Raw genomic sequence first — 23,255 nt, forward strand, 5'->3', positions numbered from 1 at the left:
GCCAAAGAAACAAGCGACTGCAGAGAGGCCCGCGGGATGGGGTGCCGGCAGAAGGGGTGAGGTCTCGGTTTCGGTCTGCTGTTGGCTTTTCTCTTCCGCTGGGCAAATTATCCATCCACGCTGAGCTTTAATTCTTGGGGGTATATTATCTGGGAGACTTTCAGGCTAGGAAAAACCTGTGGGTTGAGGTGACCGAATCAAGGTGAGGGATCTGGGTGAGGTCAAAGACGATGTTTCTCTAATTTGGCCTTGGGAGAAGTAAAGCTGGGGGAGAACAGGAGCTCTGAAAAAAGACCCTCCCCCCATGGTGAGTGCTGACTGCGGGCCACCAGGTGGGTGGCACGCGGGGGTCTGAGGTCAGGCCAGTCTGTCCTGACAGGGTCCCCTGTAATCACCCCTGTGACGTGAGGGGTGATTAGCAGTGTGAAGAAGTGGGTACGAGAGTCCTCTGGTGGGCCCTCTGGGGGTAAAGCTGGGATCAGGGCAGTAATAAGAGATCTAACTTTCAAAAGCACCGAAATCACGTTTAAAGATTTACTTTACTTTTAGAGACAGGGGAAGGGAGGGAGAAAGAGAGAGGAAGAAACACTGATGTGAGAGAGAAACATTGCCTCTGCCCCGGCCGGTGGATGCACCAGTAACCCAGGCACGTACCCTGAGGGGACTTGAAACTAGGACCAGCAAAGCCACAGCAGTCAGGGCCTAAGTAATTTTTAAAGCCCTGTGGACACTGTGTTGGGACTGGGATCAGGGGCTGGAGTGTGAACAAGGAAAGTGTTAAAATCAACGATCATGCCATTTCTTCAAATCTAGCTAAAGACTGAGAAGTTAGGTTCTTTTTTTTTTTTAAGATTTTTATTATTTATTTATCTTTTAGAGGGGAAGGGAAGGAGAGAAGGAGAGAAACATCAATGTATGGTTGCCTCTCGTGAGTCCCCTGCCAGGAACTGGCCTGCAACCCAAGCATGTGCCCTGACTGGGAATCAAACTGTAAATGTATGGTTCGCAGGCCTGTGCTCAATCCACTGAGCTATGCCAGCCAGGGCTAGGTTGTTTTTTTTAAACCAAAACTAAGTTGCCTCCTTTCTTATCCTGTGATCCAGTGTCACTAATGCCAAAGGAGACCCGTTTAACTGTGGCCATGAAGTGACCCTTCGGGAGACGGTTTCCTCCTGCTCCCCTGTGGTGGGTGCCTCCGGGACCTCAGATACCACAATCCTAGGTTCAGCTTCCTTTCACTTGTAGAAGACGCAAAAACGACGCCTGCCACAGGACAGACCACATTCTCCCGCGCTCATCACAGAATCCACAGACACACTTGCAGAGTCAACCAACCACCACCGAGACCTTCATGTTCAGGCTGAACACAATGATGACAAAGCACAGATCAAAGCCTCGCTTTCGAGATTTGACCCTGGCTCTGCCCTTCAGCAGCTGTATGACTGAGGAAGTAGCCGATCGGATCGGTGCCTGTGCTAATCCCCGCCTTTCGGAAATGGCTGTGAAAAGGAATGAGCCCATTTGTGTGCATGCTCCTGGCACAGCCAGCTGTCCTTTGGTCTGTTCTGCACCCATCTGCCTGCGTCTTGCAATATTGTGAACTATGAAATGGGGATGTCTGCAATAATATCAACAATAATATCAACATAGTTCACTATGTTGTGAAACATTTCACTATATTGTGAAATATTGTGAACTATGAAATGGGGATGTCTGCAATAATATCAACAATAAAATTTTTTTAAAGGCGGTATTTGAAAAAAATATATATTATATTAAGAATACATATTGACTATTTCTGTAAGTTCAGTATTCAATAAATGTCTTTTAATTTCTGAGAAAAAATATTTTGAACTCTGGCTCTGTCCCTAGCTGTGTGTCCCATGGGCAAGTTATTAAACCTTCCTGGGCCTCAGTTTCTCTTCCTATAAATTGGGGGCAATAGTACTTTCCAAAGTTGTGAGGATTAAGCATGAATGTTTTTAAAGTGCTTCACACACATAAATACCTTAGTACATAGTAATTTTTATTCTATCATCCATAAATAATGGAACAACAGCTGCTCTCCTCTCTCACAGGTTGGTGTGAGAAGAACGCAGGTGAAAAAACGGTGTAAAGCACTGTATGAACATGATCACTTCCAGCTCCTAGGCAACCAGTTGGTGCAGACTGCAAAAGTCCTGCAGTGTCAGAGAGCTGAACACAGAGGAGAGTGTAGTCTGTTGTGCAATTGTAAACAGATTGCTGCTGCTTCTTCCATTTAAAAAGTCCTAGGCTGGTCAATGGAAACAAATCCACCTAAGTCTGGCTTGATAGTAGCACTTTTTAATTTACTGGAAAGTGTTTTCCAAGTTATTACTTTTAAAGCCACCAATATTGGCTGGCAGTGAGTAATTCAAGGATGCTGCGTTGAGTGGACGGATTTGGGGAGAGGTCTTTGTGGCTTGGGGTTTCTGACATTTTAACTCATGGACGTTGACACGTGTGGGTTCTGAGCACTGGACACTGAACGGTTTTTCTGCACTTTGACCCAGAGGAGACAAGTTGAAAGAACTCCTCGGCTTGGGGGTAAACACAAGTGGACTCCCCACTCCAGGGCAGGCAGTCTGTTCTCCACAGACAGTTCTCTTTCAGAAAACGGGTCCTTTCTGAATTACTTTATACAGGGTTCCCAGAAGTTAAATTTCACCCTATTGAATTCAAGGGAAATTGCTTTCTCCCCTGCAGCGCTGTTGCAGCTCACCAGATCTCTGTCCTAGACGTTAGTGCACCTCTCCACTAAGAAAACACGCCCTCCGTTTGTTTTTAACTGCAACAGACACTAACATAGTTACCTGTCTGATGAAAACATGAGTAAAGCCAGGTACAGAAGTTTGCTTAGATTTCTTCCAAGAAAGCTTTTTCCTTTCCAGTTTTAATCGCTCTCACTTACCTCTCCTCAGTGCTGGAACCCTCTGTAGCCTGGAATGTGCTTTTGAATATTTTTGTTTTCCATCGGAATGCTCAGAGCCCCATAGTACCCTCCACACAACCAGATCAAAAAATGGTTTTTGAGTGAATTTATTTCATCTTTGGAACAATGTCTTTTGTAGTGAAATTTCAGTCGAACACCTCTAATTAGGAGTTGTTTCATTCTCCTGAATAATAAGATTGGAAGGTGTTTTCTTTCTTTCGGGCAGAATAAAATCTGCATGCCCTGGTGAAAGGTTAGGAAATGTATAATTGATATATTTTTGAAATGCCTCTCTCGTTTCTTGTAATTCTTCCTCCAGGAAATCTTTCCAGTTTGTCATAGTTCCCAGTTGTTTCTCGACGGACAGCAGCTCCGCCTGAGTGTTCACCAGTTTCTCCACCACGTTTCCCAGTGTGACCTGATGTGTTTTCTCTGCTTCCTGAAGCACTTCGTGCACTTCTTCCTGCTTCTGCCTCTGAGCCATGCAGTAGTAGATGTTCATTTCACGTTCTTTTTCCTTCACCAGTTTGTTCACACTCTTCCTCTGGTCGTTCATAACTGTCATACCACTATTCACAAGTTCCTCCAGGGCCTTGCTACAAAAGATAACAGGGGTTTATAAGTTCGATGGATTAGCCACTAAAACCAAAAAGATGTTGTCTTGCACCAGGGATGTATGAGGATTCATTGCATTTTTTGGGTGGGACCCCAGGCTGAGACAGGTTGGTAGAGATGAGCTTTTGTATTCTAACCACCATTACCAATCAAAAAAACATTTTTTCAGAGCACAGAGGTCACCCATCAACTTCCCTGCTCTGGGCTAAGGACAGGCCACCAGTCTAGGGTCTGACAGTAACTTTAGGAACCTGAGTCCACCTTATCCAGAAAAATATGAACACTGTGTGCTTAAAAACACAGAAACAGGGGTCAGAGTTCAAAACCCGTAGAGAGAGTGTTTCTGTATATCAATCCAGCTACTTACCTTTCGCCAGAAAGGAAAAACTCACAGGTTGATAGCAACTATCAACAACTCCATTCAATATTAACATGACTTTCATGAAAATGGAGTCCTCCTCTCCCCCAGACACACCAAAGGGCCTCAGGGACTCTCAGGGGTCCTGGGATCACACTTTGAGAACCACTACTGAATGAGTTCACAGACCTGTGGTTACAATATATGTGATTATGTGTAATTTTTAGCAGCCTATTGTATTGCCATTTGCCAGGCAGGTGAATGACCATTCCAAGCATATATTAACTCAATGATGCCTCCAAACAACTCCAGAGGTGGGCCCATTATTATGCCTACTCCCCTGGTCAGGAGGCAGGCTCACAGAGATGGAGTGACTTGCCCCCATCACTCTTAGTGAAAGTGGTGAATGAACACGCAGCCCAAGCCATCCGAGTCCAGCAGCTCTTAGCCCCCGTGACGCACCTCTGATGGGTGTCTCTGATTAGCCCAGTCTGGCAGAACCTCTAAAGGTCTGAGAACTTTAAAACACTTACAAATGGATTCAAATATTTATGCTTAATAAAAATACCCCCTCTGCCTTCTTGTCTAATACAGTCTTTCCAAGACATACCACCTTGCCTTTCTTCTAAATTCTATCTTCCAAGATGCGATTTTGTCATTGTCACTGATCCTTTCAACTTGACTTTCGAACCTGACAGATCCCACAGTCTTGAGGTACGTGTGGTTTGTCCCTAGCCTTTCTAAGTGCTGTGCTGGTTCTCTCCTTCCTTTTCCCACCAACTCGGCTGTATCCATTATTAATAACAGGATTAATGTTTATAACTTACTGTGTCCCAGGGACTATATGCTAAGCATTTTAAATGCATTTCATCCCATTTAATTTTAACACCAATCCACTGAAGCTGGTATGATTTTTATTTATTACCTCTTATTTTTCCCATGTAATAACAGGCAAGAAAATTAAGGCTCAGAGAGATCTGATTACTGTTCAGCAGCACACAGTTGAGAAAGTGGGACAGTTTCTACCCTTCACCATGACCCACTTCAATCAGGTAAGAGGTCACTATACATTTTTTTATCGGGGGTAATGCAATAAAAATAATGTGTTAGAATTGTTACTCTGGCAATACTGGGTAAATTGAATCTTAGTGGGGTAAAGTAGAGGGACCAATTTATGCTATTTTGTAATATCCTGGGTGTGCAAAGATTAGGGTCTGAACTTATGATGAAAGAAAGAAATACGAAGAGAGAAAGGAATAAATCCAAGAAATATTACAAAGTCACATGTGTCAGCATTTATGACTGCTAGGAGATAGTGCAGGCAGGAAGAAGGGGAATCCAAACCAAGTTCCCAGTTCTCAGCCTGGGTCACAGGAGAATGGAGGCGCCATTCATGGCAGAGATACCAAGAAAAAACCAGCGGTCCCTCCCACGCATTTCCTGTGAGCAGTTTATTACAGAGGAGCTGCACTCCTCGCCCCAGGGTGTCAGGAGACGTAGTTAAAAGCTTGAAAGAGCTCTGCTGAGCTTCCGGGACAGAGCTAATTTCATTTTAAGCAAGATGTAAAAGGTCATGAAAATCCTTTGCAAAGTTTTCAGGCAGTTAATAGTTTATCTGCTCAGATTTCTAACTTGGATATCTTAAAAAACCAGTTGCTGAGTACTAAGAATTCATTTATAAGGATTTAATACAGTGTTTTGATAAACAAGTTTTTTATATCTGCAAGAGGGTCATTTGGTTGGCAGATATTGACTTCATTAAATGGTTAATAAAAAGCAGAGTATGTAGTAAAAAAAAAAAAAAAAGTGACACCATGAATAGAGTTGGAAGTGTCATCTACACTAACCTTAGGATTCAGTCTGATGTTTTACAAAACCTTCCCTCCAGGGTGAGATTGTGAAGGTGGTGACCAGGGCTCCTGCGGCTTAGAGATAAGGAACTGAAAGGAAGCTGCCTGGAGCCAGCCTCAAATCCCCAAGAGACAGCTAATTATTGTCCCAGAACCACAGCTCTGGGACAAGCAGGCTGGACTTCCTGGCTTTCTGCAGGTCCAGACAGAGGGAGTGTTCATCTGCGGGGCTGAGGAGAAGGCTCCTCCAGAGGTGATCTCAACAAAAAACTACTCAAGTAAAGTACGGCCTAGATGACTCCAGCTCCTACCCTCCATGCTGTAACCCCCTTTAAACGTCTTACTATCACACTCTGTTCTTGCTAAGAGAATCCATTTGTTTGTTGGTTTGTTTGCTTATTCATGGCATGTCCTTTTCAGCTTTTTCCAGCCTCCCTTAGAGCCTGAATTTTTGACCCTTTGGAATTCGCTCCTTCAGTTTAAGGTCAGGATGTCACTGACCTTTTACTCTGATGATGTCTTTGAAGCTGTGGAATTGCAGCCAGGAGGGAGGTGGGCGCAGGGGGTGGTGAGTGTGGTGGCTGATGCTGGAGTGCCCATTGTCTTTGTACCTCCCCCGCCTGGCACGGTGCCCGGTGTGCATTAAACAGGCAACCAAAAAATGTGTGAATGAATGAAGGGGCGATATAGACGTAGCTACCCCCAATACTATTTCTGTATGCCAAACAACACCAAATTTTAAAACAAGTAAATTGGAGCATTACAAAAGCCTAAAAGAATTCATGCTTAGAAAGATTCTCAGCGTAAGCAAAATATTCACCATAAGAAAACAGTGAATTCTTGTGGTATATCTAAAATATATTTTGATTAATACAAATTACCCATATCTTATCCCCAAAAGTGGGCCTAGAAATCACACAGGAGGGAAGACTGAAACACCTGGTTTGGTGGTAGTACTTTTTGGTTTTTTCCTTTGCTTCATAGAAAACCTTGGACAATATCTCTCTTTCCAAACACCCAAAGGATCACTGTGTATAGAGAAGAGACTCACAATATTCTGGATCCACTTTGTGAAGCACATGACAGGTGGAGGCATTCAGCATTTGAATGAACACCTCCACCAGTCACAGAATTCCTGTCAGGGAAATGCCAGAAGGCTCGCGGACCCTTTGGAGGCCTCCAGCGGAAGGCAAGGCCGGTTCAACCCGATGACCTACGATGCCCCTTCCAAAGTGAAGTGAATGTCTACGCTTCTTTGTGTAACTGGTGAGGTCCACCTGCCACCTCTCACTTTATGAGGCTATAGTCTTGGAATTGTGAAATACACACCACATTTAAGAGCAGTCTGGATGTAAACTGATGTATTTTCAAAATAGTTATAGTGCGTGCATGTATATCTGTAGAATTCAGTCTGACATTTTATAAGATGGGGTTTCAGAGATAATACATTATGAAACAAAAATATAATCTAATATATAATAATCCAACCTCTCGAGGCTCTTGGGGAAAACAAACACAGCATGGAAAACCCATACTGGCTATTGATTTGTCCTTTGCTCCCATTAGGGCCTCTCTCAGCTCTTTCTCACTATTTTTGGAAGGCTCTTAAAAAGGTGTAAGATGTGTTGCTCACAGGTTTAAAGAAAAATATTAATGGCCGTTCCTTCCCTTCCACCACATTAGTGAACTTTTTGTTTTCCCTATGCATGTTGCTAATAGTATACTTTTCAACCTTCTTTCCGTGTCCATAAGTTAAAATCTTGGAACTTAAGACAGTAAGAACCGATACTTCATTTCCTCACAGGCTATTCCTAAATTATGAAGGGATTTGTTTCCAAAATTCATTTGTGCATTAAGTGTTTACAGCAACGATGAACATAGATCATTTGCCTGAGGAGCCCACAATCAGCTATTAATTTATTTTCACTTGAACCACAGGACTGTTGGTGCTCTTCTCATCAGTGATAACCATGGTGTTCATAAGGAAAATAGATTTGTTTTTTCTGCCTGAAACACTGGAAGCAGAGTGCCCCTGGTCTGGCAGGAGGATCAGTGATGTCCCCAAGCTGGGGCTGCAGGCATACACAGGTTAAGGAAGTCGTGGTTGGGGGGTTGGGGGTTGGGCATCTCCTGAGGCCAACCTTCGGCAGCGCATTCTTTTCTCAGGGGTGTAAATATTCTCAAGCCTGCCTTGGCTCTGCCTCATTTTACTCTCCACCTTCCCCCTCTGTGTTTGCTCATGCTGTTCTGGCTCTTTTCAGTCTTTCACAAACGGGACCTCTTCCCTTCTCTCTAAGGCCCAACCCAAGACTCACTCCCTCAGGAAACCTGCCTCAGCACACAGCCCACTCTCAGCTTGCTTGATCTTTCCAGGACTCTGAGCTCGTCCCGCTCCCATGTGTTCTTTGTACGAGCCCACCTCGCCCTGCTCACATGGCACAGCCACGCTTAAGTTACTTCGCATAATACTGGGAAAACACCCTTATTTCTTTGTGTCAGAGCTCAGGTCCACATCCACAGAAGGCACTCCCGTGGTGAGGTGAGGCAGGTATCATAACGGAAGGTTGCAGGCCTTGGCATCACACAGACCAGGGTTCACACTGGGCCCCGCCATCTCCACTCCATATGACCCTTGGCAGTTTCCTTAGTCTCACTCTAAGACTCCGGGTCTTCATCTGGGATGTGGGGGGATGGCAGAGTCCCCCAGGAAGGGATATGAGGATTCAGTGAGAGATGTACAAAGGGCCTTGCAAGTGCTGGGGGTTGAATAAAGGTAGCTGTCATTGGAATTATAGTCACCACCATAAAAATCCCTGAGTTGTCACTCCATTCAAGCCTTTGCCTTGGGCTAGGAAACACTCAGAACCAAACAAAGATGTTTCTGTCTTTTTTTTTTAAGTTCTGAAATTACTAATTTGTTTAGAATCTAATCCACCTCAATCCACAAAAATATTTTCTGTGCATTTAACAAATTTGTCCTAATATGTCAGAATTCTGAGTCCTTAAGTCTTAAGTGAAAGTTTATAGCTAAATAAATAGAATACTGGCAGAATTCTAAACAGTGGTCCTTCTGGATATATTAGTTTCTACAAATGCTCAGAAGAAGGCTGGGATCTAGCAGTGTCTAGAAATAGGATCTGGGGTGCAGCAGAGTGGGTTCGGCTAACGGGAACACATTTGAACCTTTGTCTGATAAACATCTAAAGAATGCCTACCACGGGCCAGGCTCTTTTCCAGGCATTTGGAAGACATGAGTGAATAAAATGGACATTCTAGTTGGATATACTTAACAGGCATGGAAGTTCCCTAATCTTAAGTCAACTGACTCAATAAAAGGGGGCCATTGAAAATCTTTCATTTGAACCTCACAGGGAAAATGGAGTGGGGATGAAAGCAGTGGAAGGAGGGAAGGAGCGGAAGCCGCAGGTGTGTGAGGAGTGGGCCCAGCGGCTCCTCCAGGCCAGGCAGAGCTCCTGCACACAGAGGGGGGGCGGAGCTGGGGGCGGAGGGTGCCACTTCCCACTGCAGTGGGCCACACTCATCTGGTCATCGCCACCTTCTCTAACTTGCTCCTGAAATCCTCTTTCACCCTCCTCTTCTATATCAAAAAGGATTTCTCTCCTATGCAAGAAGGGAGGTACCACTGAAACAGCCATACCTGCAGCCCTCGTTCTTATTTACCTGCAAAATAAGCACCCTACAGGATTTTACCTTTGGCCCTGTTCTAAACAGACATAACAAGGAAGATTTTTACCTCTTAATTACATACAAACAGATTTGTTTGTTAACTCAAGGAGCAAAGCAGAAGAGACAAGTCCTAGACTAGGAGGCCAAATACAGAGGTTTTAGTCTTATTCTGCTGTGAAGGGATCTTGGGCAGGTCACTTAACATGTGGAAACTGTAGTTTTCTCTTGGTCCCGATAATCAGTAGGGCTCTTTACTATTGCCTTGTCAAAATTAGCTAATTCCATCAAATGTTCATTACATGCATGAAAATAGTTACTTTGTTGGTAATCCTCGCCCAAAGATATATTTATTGATTTGAGAGAGAGAGGAAGGGAGAGAGAGAAACACTGGTTGCGTCCAGCACACACCCGGACTAGGGCCTGAACCCGCAACCTCGGCATGTGCCCCGACCGGGCATCTAACCCACGACACTTTGGTGCACAGGGTGATGCTCCGACCAACAGAACCACACCAGCCAGGGCTACTTTGGTGTTCTTAAAATTTTTTACATATTGTATATGATCTGATTTAGGTAAAAAGTATTTGCGATTGTGCACATAAATAAGGTTGCAAATACATCGAAAGGGCATGGAAAGATCTAGACCCTGTTATTTAAAATGACCGACTTGAAAAACGAGGAGGGGTAGGGAGGCAGTGGTCGGGACTTAGCAACTTTTGCTCTCTATATTTTCATAATGTCCATTTCGTTTAGAGCCTGTGTTACTCATGTAATTTAAAAAAAGGTAACACATTCACAATAGTGTACATTATAGGCTAAAAAATGTGAAGATTGACTTTTATGTGTTTGTGGAAAAAAACATTTAGTTCCTCTCCTCAGCCTCTTAACACCGGACATGCAGAATGAAAACACTGAAGACAGTAGTTATCGTTGGAGAGGGAGGAGAGGAAGGGAAGGGGACCGAAGCTCCGGAAGCATCACCAGTTTTCAATCCCTTTAGACGGGTGGCAGGTCCTTGAGTACGCATGTTACTATTATTTAAACCACGCACATACGTGCACACACACACGCATTCCACAACACATTGTGTATTGTTCTCTGTGTTTGATATATCCCATAATGTAAAAACACAAAAACTGGGAAATATCTGCCTATGTGCTGACTCAGTCTTATCCCTTTCTCCAAGGTGATTCTGACAGAGTAAGACACGAATCTGCAAACGTGTTCTCCGGAATACCTTCGCTGGGCCTGGATCAGTTCCTGGGCCCTGTCTCTCTCCTCCGCCCTGGCCTTCTCCACAGCCTGCACCTTCTCCCTGTGGCACTCCGTCATGATTCTCTGGATTCTGTGGACCATGCGTTGTTCTGCAGCCAAGTTCTCCCTCCTGAGTTCCTCTTCCATGTTTTGCTGCATCTCTATCTTGGTTTTAGCTGCCATTTCCTTAAGCAACAGTAAAACTAGGTTTAGATGTTACAGCTTTGATATTTAACAACCTGATGAAATGTGCAACTGCAAAGACATATAATTAAAAAAATAACAGGCAAAATATGGAAAACTTTCATTTCTATGATGCTCAGTAAAACCAGAAACATGCAAACTAGGTAGCATAAATATTCATAAAGACAATTTTGAAAGAGAATATGCAGAAAGGGAAAACAATTGAATTATGGTTATTTTTTCTTGATTGTGCAAATATTCTATAGTATCATTTTATCTATATATAGTTAGAAATACACATACTAAGATTCTACTTTAGGAGGTAAGCCACAGGAAATGGTATCTCTTTAAGTTTCAAGAAAAACTGAAATCGTTAGTTTTTTACGGAAAAAATGTTCCAACAATTCAATATTTGTCACACTTTAGCTTTTTCAAGAGAAACAAAGTTTTCAACTTCTCCCTTCAGCTACTTCAGTGGCAAAAAAAAATTAATGAAAAAGACAAAAGAAATCAACTTCAAGAATGGATCTACCCAGAGTGGCCTCAGTTCATGTATTGAGAAAATCTTTTTTTGGATAACATTGTCTACTTAGAAATTATTTGTGTTTTAAATAACTAGAACTTTTTGATAATACAACATTTTGAATGAAACCATTTCTAAATGCCCGGCTGGGGTGGCTCAGTGGATTAAGCACTGATCTGCGAATCCAAAGGTTGCTGATTTGATTCCTAGTCAGGGCACATGCCTGGGTTGTTGGCCAGGTCCCCAGTAGAGGGCGCATGAGAGCCAAGCACCTATTAATGTTTCCCTCCCTCTCTCCCTCCCTTCCTCTGTCTAGAAATAAATAAATAAAATCTTTTTAAAAAGAGAACATGTTTCTAAATGTCCTCAAGATTTATGTTACTTCATAAAAAAGAGTATAGTGCACACGTTAACATTCCTTGATGATCCAGACCAGTAGAAAAAGATGAATGATTGCACTGGACTAAAGACTTTATACTGCAACTTCATAACCATTCAAGTTCACAGGGCTATTTGTCTCTGCTATAAATGACCCCAGACTGCTTTGGTTTTCTACATTTGAAATTTGATTTTGGTAATGAGTTCTCGTTCTTTACATGCCATTGGGCTAAATAGTCCCTGTTCTATTGTCAGTGAGCACCTTTTTGTCATTCCCAGTTCCCAGCCTTTAATCTATTTTGGATTCGTAAGAGCAAACAAACCAAGCTTGTTGAATTCAGGTTTGTCAAGTAATATGTGACACCATTGGAGGGGAGGTTGGAGCGGTTCTGCTCAGGATAATAAGCATGAGTGTCTATCTTGTAGTCAGAGGTCTTTGTTTAAATTCTTAGGAAATAGTTTAAACTATTTCTGAGTTTTCCCAGAAATATTTTCAGTAATTGACATTGTGGAGTGGCTGAACTTTAGATAGACGAAGTATTATCATAATACATTTTTATTGGAATCATAGAATTTAAAAATGTCATCCCAGCCCTGACTAGTATGGCTCAGTGGGTTGGGCATCGTCTTGCAAACCAAAAGGTCACCAGTTCAAATCCCAGTCAGGGCACATTCCTGGCCTGGGTTGCAGGCCAGGTCCACCGTTAGGGGCATGCGAGAGGCAAACAATCGATGTTCCTCTTTCACATTGCTGTTTCTCTCCCCCTCTTTCTCCTTCCCTTTCCCACTCTATAAAAATAAAGAAGTAAAATCTTTTAAACAAAAATAAAAATGACACCCTAGCCCTTTATTTTGGCTGGGTTCTGAATTAGGATTTAGAGTTATAAACCTAGTCCCTCTTTTACATAATAATTTAGTAAAACAAAAATCATTTTACTGCCTCACATAGCATGGGGAATACATATTTAAAGTTGTAAAAATAATTCAAGGGCCTACTGTTTGGCTGTGCCCTTATTCAAGGGAAAGTCCTCTTATTAAACCGCTTGTACTGAAATGCGTTTTGAGTGTATTTAAAGATGAGATAATAATTTTGAGATATTATAAGAAATGGCCTCACAAAATGCATCCTATTTACTGTACAGATGTTTGACAGACACTTATAACACAGCATCTCCCTCAGGGGAGTTCCTCTTAGGTATCACATGTAGGACTCTCCGGACCTGTCTGAACACCCGATTCTTCTTACCTTGCGGCTGTGGGGATTCATGGCATTCTCTCCCTTGCACTGAACGCCAGAAAGCTCAAGTCCCAGTTCATGTGAATTGCACAGGACCTCATGGCATACATGTGTTTTTAAGTTTTAAATTCACCCTTGATTTCATTATAATTCCTACTCTAATTTTTCTTTAAAAATTTTATTTATTTTGAGAAAGAGAGAAAAGGAGGGAGAAAGAGAAGGAAAGAAACATCAGTGTGTGAGAAAAACATTGATTAGTTGCCTCTTGCATCAGGGACCTGACCCACAACCTGGGAATGTGCCCTGACTGGTAATCTAACCTTGACCTTTTGGTTCACATGCTGATGGTTAATCCACTGAGCCACACCAGCCAGGGCTAATTTTCCTTTTCTTATTTTCATTTAGCTCTTATTTTCTCATTTATTTTTAAATATTATTGTATTTGAATGAAAGAATATAAATACTTTTTCAAAATACTATCCTACTGAATATGATCTTGAAATTTTATTTAACATCAAGCTTTTGAGACCTATCCCAAATCCTTTACATCATATTAGAGCCCTACCTGGTGGTCTCTACAAATAAGAATTTAATGCTATTCAGTTCTAAAGAAGTTGGTTTTCCACTCTATTTATTGGTAATGTCAAAATTTATATGTGAGAATCACATAGGCTGCTGGTTCAAAACAACGCTGGCGACTTTATATGTCAGGTGGGTCCCTGGAACCTGCATGTTAAGCTCCCAGATGAGTAGATTCTAAGGTAGGGAGCTCACAGACGCCCCTGAGAAGCAGTGCGGATGTCTGTGACAGTTGAAATGACCCTACACATCCCTCTGAGAGAAATCACTCTTTCAAAGTGCCTATATACAAAAGTCCCTGAGACAGCAGTACGAATGTAAATTCTCATGTCCTAGACCAATATTTGAGAAAGGTAAACCTCTCTCTAACTTGTCCCTTTAAAATTTTCACAGGACCTCTATGTCAGTATTAAGGGCATCAACTCTACCAAAAGTCTATATGGGCTACAAATTACTGAAAGGGAGACTAGAGGTGCCCTCTTTGAAACAGGCACCGCACTTAAGTTGTCTTCCTGTCTGCACAGCCTAATGCCAGGAGTGATACTCACAATATATATTCTCTTGCTGCAGCATTGTGTGTGCAGGGGGGGGGGGTCTAGAGCCCCCACCAGTTTAAAGTGTTGCCCCTTTAAATTGCTGGATTGGGGGAGGCCCGGGGGCCTAGTGGGAAACAACCAGTGTGACCAAGGTATTAGGGTGCTCAAAGGGTGGTTATCCACTGGCAGAGAAGTGTTTCAGGACTTTAAGACCCTGTATGGCCACACTAGCACAGGCCAACTCACAAGAAGGCCTTCCTAGACACACTATACAAATGCTTCTCACACTTTGAACTAAAATAGGAGATGGGCTGTGGACCATCACAGCCAGCTCCTCAGAGACCCTGGCCACTGGAGCCAAGCAGGGAGGGTCTCAGTAAAGTCTAGGAACCACGGCGCGAACTTCCTCTCCTCCAGGCCAGCACAGCCCATTTCATCACACCAGGTAGAAATCTGATATGTGGTCTGCTCACTGCCGAAATGGGGAATAAATGGGCCCAGCGTCCCAAGCTGTTTATTACTTACGTTCTATCGAATGAGGCCAAGCCTGGAACCAGACCTCTGCCACTTCCCCCCCAGCCTCCGCCCACGTATTGACACACCTGCACTGTGTCCTGTCGTGTCCCTCCTGTGGCCAACATCTGAAAAGAGTTCTGAATCCTCTTTTGAGCAAATTTTGTAGCAGAGGTACTGACCTACATGATGAGTCCCTGGGCCTCTGCCTGGAACATTTGCTAACTGCCTGCAGTCCTGCCTGCAGTCCCTGCTTAAACCAGTAGACAGGGCACCCCCTTGCTATATGACCTCTGGTCCTGAAGGAAATACTCAGGAAGCAGCTCAGGGCACCCTCCTGGCACTGCAGGAAATGCACGCTGGGTCCAAGGATGCAATCAGAGAGCCCGGGAGAAAGAGGAGGGCAGCCTCCTTCCTCCGTTCAACCCCTGTTTGAGCACAGTTGAGGCACTGTGCTGGACACTGGGACTAGATGGCAAGGAGGCAGACATGTCCTCATGGAGGCTACGGTCACGAGGGGATCTGACACTGTACAAATGGTCACACAGTCTAATTACGGTAGCGATGGGTGGCAGCTGCTATGAAAGTGGGCAGGGTGCCAAGGACACTGTGTCGGTGGCAGGGTGGACCTGGTCAGGTAAGGCTCCCTGTGAGTAGGGATGTTTGAGCTAAATCTGATGGAGTGCAGGAAGGAGGTTCTGGGAAAACACTGAGGTCAGAGAGTGCGCGGTGCATCCGGACCCACAGGAGGGCAGTGAGAGGAGGGAAGGAGAACAAGTGGCAAGAGATGTGGTGGGTCAGGTAGGCAGGGGTGGCTCCTTCAGGCCTTCGAATGGGTCAAGGTTTGAGTTCATTATGTCAGAGGCCGGGGGGCTCTCCCGGGCCCACCGAGTGTTCAGCACCTCCTCTGTGACAGTCCTGGGCCTCCCGACCAGCCTCCAGAGACACCCATCTGGACATCACACATTGTTTGCACTTATTCCCTTGCCAGAGCTTTTCATAACTTAAGTACTTTTAAAAAGACAGCAAACAAGCCACTATAAAAACCTGTAAACTTTTTTGATGTTCCTCTTCCAGAATCTGAATATTAATTTTATGCATGTCATTCACTTCTTCAAGTGCTTTCTCCACTGCTTGTTTTTGACGTTCATCAGCCTTTGAAAGAAAGAGTCCATTTATTTATTAATATATCAGGTTTTTATATTTACTGAAAATGAGCAAACACCACGGGGCCTCTGACTCTTTGCCCTGCTCTCATCGCAAACTTCCCGTAGCGAACTGGCTGTCTTGGCCAGATGTCCTAACATGTCTCAACCCGGGGCTAACTTCGCTGTTTCAGCAATGGCTACAGAGACCTGTACCAGAGGCTGCAGGGATTCTCTTTTAATTTGTCACTCCATTTCTTGCTTAATTTGACTATCAGAGTAATCAGTGTGCTCATTACAAAACATCTGAAAACTACAGAGAAGTGAAAAGATGCACAAAGCCAGAAATGACTGAGAAGGGAGCCTGAGGACCATCCTAGCCTCCTGCATCATGCAATCAGCTGATGATTTTATTTGGAGAGAGTGCCCAGAACATTATATTACCTATATTCAAATTGTAGATTACCCACAAAAGCATTCCCTTGCATTAAGGTGTGTATAATTTATGATTCATAATCAATTAAAAACATTATTATTGATAAAGATAGATGACTGCTAAGACTTTTATACATATTACCCTTGTACAGGAACATCTTGGACTTCCACACTTTCACACCAAGCTTTTGCTGGCAATAATACTGGACACTTCCAACACTTTCCACCATAACTATTTTATTAAGAAACCAGGAAATCACATTGTAAGCACTGAGGCTTGCCCTGCTCTCAAAGAGCATTAACTTTCTTTAGGAAGTCATATGTATGATTTTATCTATGACTGGATGAAGAAGGGGCTGGATGATGGAGATTTTGCTTCAGTTAAGGGCCTGGGATCTCTGGCCCCCCACTCAAAGGGCCCCTCAGCAGTCACATGGACAGGGTAGCAAGGACTTTAGAGAGAATGGGAACAAGGAGAAAGGTCAAAAGGAGAGTAACCATAATAAAGCATTTGCAAAAAAAACAGGCTCGTGTTACACACTGCACAGACGGACGGTCTACACATTAGCTATTAAGCAATAATAAACAACTACCAACAAGAATGTCTTCTTTTTTTTAAGTTTTAATCCAATGAGAGTAAAGGGAGCAAGAGTCATCCACATATAGAACTAACTTAGAAGGAATGAAGCTCCTGATGAGGCCTGTTTCTTACTAAGCACCTACTGTGTGCCAGGCAATTATTTCATTTAACTCTCTCTACCACCCTACAGAGGGGGCATTATTGTTCCTCTTTTAGTTTCGAAGAAGCCAAGACTATAAAGCTGAAGAGCTTGCCCGAGGCCCCAGATGTAGCCAGGTTTCAACATCAGCTCTGCCTGACTATATTGTTTCACACAACTCTAAAAAGTGAAGATTGTAAGGGTGCATTTAAATTGATTTGCAACTTTTTACCTGAGCCCACACATTAGCTTCCGCTTTTGCAATACGTTCTTTGAGTATAGCCTCTTGAAATTTTCCTTCGTTATTCAAAATATCTTCCCCGATATCTATGTGAAGAGAAATAGTCACAAGTTTCCTCATGTTTCTTGGCTTGCCTTTTTACTATGATCTAGTTATTTATTAGAGTCATCTAAGAGAGAGAGAGATACTTTTAGGAGATACCAATCTTTTCTTTAAAAGCACCGATGAAAGGGTAGGTTGTCCCCTAACTGGTCAGGAGGGAACGCACAGCACTGTTCGGCCGGGATCGGCAGGGATGTGCTGCCAGGCCACGGGGTGGGCAGCTGGGGAGGGCAGTGGTGGGAAGGAGCACGTTCTGTGTTCCCAAAGTGGACTAGTTTGTGACTGTTCACGATGACCCAGCTCCCCCGGCCCTGCTCGTATCTGGGTGTTGGTGTTACCTCGACCCAGAAAGCAGTAGCAGAATGCCTTAATACGTTGCACGCCTCTCCTTACTGTGTAGGTTTTCTTGGGCTTAGCCGCTTCAGTACGGAGTTGGGGGACAGAAATTTAACACTTCTCCATCAATTACCTAATCAAATTGACAAATAATAGTATTTCCATCATAGCGCCCTCCCTACACAAACAAGGAAATAAAAGCCTAGAGAGGTTAGAGGACCATGCAGTATCAGCTAGCTAGGGACTGGTTGGAGCTGGAGCCAAGCCCTGAGCTCTCTGAGCTGGGCACAGGGTTTTTCTTAGTCTTCTACCCAAGTGTGGCCTCAGATGTGACCTATGACCTGGAGGGGGATGATGAGCCCTGTGAGTGTTGAAATCACGCGCTGAGACCTTTCTCTCTACTCCAAACTATACAGGGTTTATTCTTTATTCCATTTATCTCTCACATGTAAGATGTGTTGCATTATTAACTTTTCATGTGATTAGGTCTTGGCGATCAACTGGCTCAAGTTCCAAAGCACAGCTTATGCTGCGGTGTATCTCTCACCGTGCCAAGCTCATCAGTGAGCACAGATAAGACACTGTGAACGCATGTGTTTGTCTGCCCAGCATCTCCTGCCTCCTTCTGATTGTTTTCATTGTTGTTTAGGTACGGGTGTCTCCATTTTCACCCCACCACAGTTCCCCGCCCCGCCCATCCCATTTCTCTCAAAAACCTCCCTCTCCCACTTCAGGCTAGCCATGTGATAAATTTCATAAAACTACACACCAAGGCTGGGGGTGGGGAGTGAATGTAAGGCCTGCACCTGAGTTAACTGTATCATTCCAATACCAATTTCCGTGTTCCGACAACGGACTAGTGTTCGGTGAGATATCAGTAAGAGGATCTGGACAAGGGTACACAGGAACTCTCTGTTCCATTTTAAAAACTTGTGAGTCCTAAACTATTTCCAAATAAAAAGCTATTAAAACATGTGGAAATAAAAAGATAAAAATGACACATGTGGCAGCTCTGTTCTGAAGGTTCTAATTTAGTGCGTCTGAGTTGGATTAGTGTTAATCTAGTGTTTGGATATTTGCAGTAAAAACAACATTTTTAGAAGTGCTGCAGTACACTGTCAGGCCTGAGGACCACTGCTCTCCGCCGTGCTCATCAGCAGTGAACTACACAGGCATCCCAACGAGCCTTTGGACCGACTTCTACGGAAGAGAGACTGCTGACTCTTTCGACTTAAAGTAGTCAGTGACAAATACGGGTCACTGAATATAAAGGGTTCATTTCTAACTAGTTAGATTTAATTTATCCACGTAATATCTTGATTCAGATATCCTAGAAGGTATAAGGAATCAATCAATAAAAGCTTATCTAAGAATGGATACCCACTGCCCTGGTGTAAAAAGTCAAGCCATTTTAGAGGTTATAGTTAAAAGTCATACTAAACAGTTAGGGGACCACTTTGTCTTGGCCTGGCAAACGTGACTCGGCTCTGTATGGAAAACCTACAGATGTGAAGTGGTGGGCGGGAGCCAGACCTTTAAACTGAGTTTTCCAGTGGGAATCAGGCCTAGAAAATGCATACAGATTGTTATGGCTTGCTCTTGCTAAAACTCCATCACCCTGGTCTAAAACAACAAATGTGTATTGTCTATCTTCAAGGTAACCTCCAAAGCCTGTATGAGTTTCCCAAGGACAGAGCTAATGAGCTCATCGTCATTCCCCTTTGCATGTCATTTTTATTTCCTTGATTGTACCTAGAATGTAGACAATAATATTCTATGTGATAGATAATAAATCTTTCCATGATGTAATACCCCAGGGAAACAATAAAAGCCTGTCTAGGCAAGGGTTGGGGCGCTCCCCTCTTGAGGGAGTGGCTGAGGCACCATAGGCACTTCCCCCTTGAGAGAGTAGTCGTGCCTGTTCCCTTTTTCCACACAGGGTTGTCGTTGCCTGTGAATGATTCTCGTCGGAAACCACAGCAGGCGGACTCTGCTGGACAGGGTCTGCTACACTATAGTTAAAGTCAATTTTGGTATTGGTATTTTTTAGGGGCTGATTCCAATTTGCTCTCCCTCTACATTTAAGTTCTTTTAAAACACTCTCCATTCTCTAGCATTTGTTTTTCAAAGGTCAGGAGTGAAATGAAATCACTGCTTGTTTACCAGGTTAGAGGAAGAGAAGATCAGAGGAGTGTTCTGAGAGTCCTTAGGAAAACAATGTTAAGGCTCAAACTCAAACCGAACCTCTGATGGCATAAGAAAAAAGGAAACCTGTTAGTTACGATTTAATTTGCTTATTACAAGTGTATATGTAGTAAATATTCTCATGTTATTGGTGTGTATCTACTTTTATGTCTCTAGCTAGTAATATAGGTTATAGTTTCTTTCACCCATTTATTAAGGTGATAGGGATATTGCCACTCCTTTGAGTATGGAAGGTGCCTAAGTATGGGCAAGGGCAGAAAGAACCCCTGTTACTATGTGCCAGGCTTTTCAAGAGGCACAAATACAGGGTGGGGCAAAAGTGGTTTTACCGTTACTTGTACAATTAATAAATATAATAACTGCTTCATGTACTCACATGTAAACCTACTTTTGTCCCACCCTGTATTTTTTTTTAATTTTTAAAGGATTTGATTTATTTTTAGAGAGAGAGGGAAGAAGAGAAAAAGAGAAACATCAACGTGTGGTTGCCTCTCATACATCCCCTACTGAGGACCTGGCCCCCAACCCAGGTATGTGCCCTGACTGGGAATCAAACCAGCAACCTTTGGGTTCGCAGACTGGTGCTCAGTCCACTGACCCACGCCAGCCAGGGCCCACCCTGTCTTTCTTTAAAGCCTCATAATGTACCTGCAATATTTATTAACATCTGTATGTTACTAATAGGTTTACAGACTGAGAGGCCAAGTATCCTGTCCAAGATACACAAATGGTAAGTGGAGAAGCTGAATTTCAACCCATGTTCTCATGACAGACATCCCTGCAGGACAAGCAACTTTGATCAGGAAAGCTAATAAGTCTGTAACAGGAAGAAAGACATACTATGCTATGAAACATTACAACAAAGGAGAATAGCAAAGTCACTTACCCAGTATATCTTTGTGAGTATAAAAGCGTGTCTTAAATGGCTTGTATTCATGGATCCGTTTGAAGGTTTCCTCTAAAGGAGCTGGTGGAATAATTTTATTACAAACAGCACAGCAGACAAAGTTTGTGTAACTTGAATTTCTGATCATAATCAAATTTGTCCTTTACTATGTACAGTTGAAATATTCCTAGGAGCATAAAAAGTAGTTTTCAGAAAAGCTAGATGTTTAAGAAAGTGGAAGAGAGGTCAAGGTTTTAGAACAATACTAGAGGCTGAGAACTGAGTGATTCACCATCATTAGGTAGTGGTTATGTGCCTAATGTTAAAGAGTGTTACTGAGAGCCTCTGCCATGTAAGGTATGGGCCCTGGGCTTGGGGAGATTTAAGCGGCTGCTCCCTCCTGGACACTAGCATTAAGTTGTCAACTTACTTAGCAACTGTTGCCAGGCAAGACAAGCTTTGCTCATAAAAGCAGCTAGAAATGACAAAAGTGTAGCATAGTACAGCCTTTCAGTATTAGTTTCTTACTGCTGCTGTAACAAATTACCACATATTTAGTGGTTTGAAACAACATATATTTATTCTCCTGGAGTCCTGGAGGTCAGAAGTCCAAAATAAATCTAACTAAAATCATGGAGTCAGCATGGGCAGAATGTTTCCTTGCCTTTTGCAGCTTCTGCAGACCACACACATTCCTTGTTCATGGCCTCTCAATCTGTGGCCTTTTCACCTCTTGCTTGCTCGGTGACAGTGCGATGGCGGACTCAGACCAGCAGAGTCTGCGTGTTGTGGCTGAAGACGAGAACAAATGCGCACAGACTGCAGCAGTCCTGTGGAGAAAAAGGGACGGTGTGGTGCTCTGGTAGGATGAGAGTCCTACGGCGGCTTCGCTTAAGGGAAGAGCGCCCCGCCCCTTCCCTGGACAGGCTTTTATTGTTTCTCTCAGGTCTTATTATCTATTACATAGACTGTAGTTGTCTACATTTTAGGTATAATCAAGGCAACAAAAATAACAAATGCAGAAGGGTAAGGTGTTGAGCTGATCATGCTCCGCCCTTGGGAAAATTCACACAGGCTTTGGAAACTACCTTGAAGACAGGCAATAAACATCTACTGTTTCAGACCAGGGCGAGGGAGTTTTAGCAAGAGCAAGCCATGACAGTCTGGATGCATTTTCTAGGCCTGGTCCCCACGGGAAAACAGTTTTGAGCATCTGGCTCCTGCCCACCACTTCTCTCCTGTCGGCTTTCGATACAGGGCTGAGTCAAAATCGCCAAATTCATACCAACTGGTTCCCTACAAGTGGCTCTTCCTCTAACCTTCTGCCTCCATTTTAAGGAAATCTGATTGTATTAGGCCTACCCAGATAACAAGGTAAAATTTCCACATCTCAAAATCCTTAACATAATCCTATCCGCAAAGTCCCTTTTGCCATATCAAGTAACAGATTCACAGGTTCCAGTGATTAGAATGTGGACACCTTTGGAGGTAGGGTGGGGTATGGGAACCTTATTCAGCTCATTACACTTTCTTTAAAGGGTTTATTTAAAGAATTGATTCATTTTAGGCCAGCAAAGTTTATCAATGTGGTATTAACGCCATGGCAATAAAACTGGGAAATACCAGATTATTTTTTATTACTTTTCATTGAAATTATTCAAAATTACTAAGCCTGGGTTTATTTGTGTGTGTGTGTGTGTGTGTGTGTGTGTGTGTGTGTGTGTTTTAGATTTTATTTATTTATTTTTAGGGAGAGGGGAAGGGAGGGAAAAGGAGAGGAAGAGAGCATCAGTGGGTGGTTGCCTCTCGAGCACCCCCTACTGGGGACCTGGCCTGCAACCCAAGCTTGTGCCCTAAGAGCCAAACTAGGGACCCTTTGGTTCGCAGGTCAGCACTCAATCCACTGAGCCACACCAGCCAGGGCCTAAGCCTGGGTTTTAACGTCACATAGTTAAATAATTTGTTGAACTTGTTTTAAAATGGAAAGCCCTGCATGCAAAGCACCGTCCCCCTGCGCCCCCTACCCCATGCCTGATAAACTGGGACAGATTGGTCACCCTATAAAAGACAAGGCTATAAACCAATAAATAATTTCACTGCTTGTTTCAGGAAATTCTTGAAAACTCATTTATCAGTTGAACAGCTTGCTCCTCTGGGTAAATTGCTCTTCTGTCAGAACAGATTAATTCCCTGGGCAAAAAGTCATTTGCCACTTATCAACAGTCATCTCACCAAGACTTGGTTTAAGACCTAATCTGTTACTGATTTTTGCCCAATCTCAGCCAGACTCCCACATTAAAAGACCTTCCTTTAACTACTTGGACCCACTCTCCAAAGTGCTGTTAATATCTTGCCCTGACTGTCCCTTTCTTAGACATAACTGACTTTGTTGGAGCGGCATTTTCCCTTAGAAAATGAGTGAAACATCAATGCACAGCCAAGTGGTCTTTGACAGTCTACACACACACTGTGTTGTAACTCATAACCATCCTGCAAAAAGTATCAGTTAGGTACTTATTCC

The 23,255-nt window shown here is 43.3% G+C and overlaps 1 protein-coding gene across 3 annotated transcripts; it reads right to left on the minus strand.

Moving 5' to 3' along the window:
- Positions 1-3,044: 3,044 nt before the first annotated feature.
- Positions 3,045-21,483, minus strand: CUNH6orf163 (chromosome unknown C6orf163 homolog). 3 transcript variants are annotated; one of them, XM_037143838.2, is made up of 6 exons: positions 21,399-21,482; positions 20,735-20,921; positions 17,197-17,291; positions 15,713-15,820; positions 10,700-10,902; positions 3,045-3,549 (listed from the first exon to the last, which is right to left on the minus strand). In XM_037143838.2, exons 2-6 carry the CDS (start codon positions 20,880-20,882, stop codon positions 3,114-3,116), a joined length of 990 nt encoding a protein of 329 aa, XP_036999733.2. In that variant the 5' UTR covers positions 20,883-20,921; positions 21,399-21,482; the 3' UTR covers positions 3,045-3,113. The 3 variants fall into 3 exon arrangements, with proteins under 3 accessions (XP_036999733.2, XP_053520898.1, XP_036999734.2); XM_053664923.1 differs by lacking the exon at positions 17,197-17,291 and having other exon boundaries at positions 20,735-20,815; positions 21,399-21,483; XM_037143839.2 differs by lacking the exons at positions 17,197-17,291; positions 21,399-21,482 and having other exon boundaries at positions 20,735-20,871.
- Positions 21,484-23,255: the final 1,772 nt, after the last annotated feature.

This window comes from Artibeus jamaicensis, unplaced genomic scaffold (genome assembly GCF_021234435.1).
Source record: "Artibeus jamaicensis isolate MK-2021 breed Jamaican fruit bat unplaced genomic scaffold, CSHL_Jam_final contig_387, whole genome shotgun sequence".
Classification (NCBI taxonomy): Eukaryota; Metazoa; Chordata; class Mammalia; order Chiroptera; family Phyllostomidae; genus Artibeus; species Artibeus jamaicensis.

Excerpts from the sequence above, each read along its gene's own strand:
- CUNH6orf163 (XM_037143838.2), bottom strand. The coding sequence starts at position 20,882 with ATGATCAGAAATTCAAGTTACACAAACTTTGTCTGCTGTGCTGTTTGT. Across the intron at positions 17,292-20,734 it reads TACTCACAAAGATATACTGG|ATATCGGGGAAGATATTTTG; the intron begins GTAAGTGACTTT and ends CTCTTCACATAG. Across the intron at positions 10,903-15,712 it reads AACATCAAAAAAGTTTACAG|GAAATGGCAGCTAAAACCAA; the intron begins GTTTTTATAGTG and ends CTGTTGCTTAAG.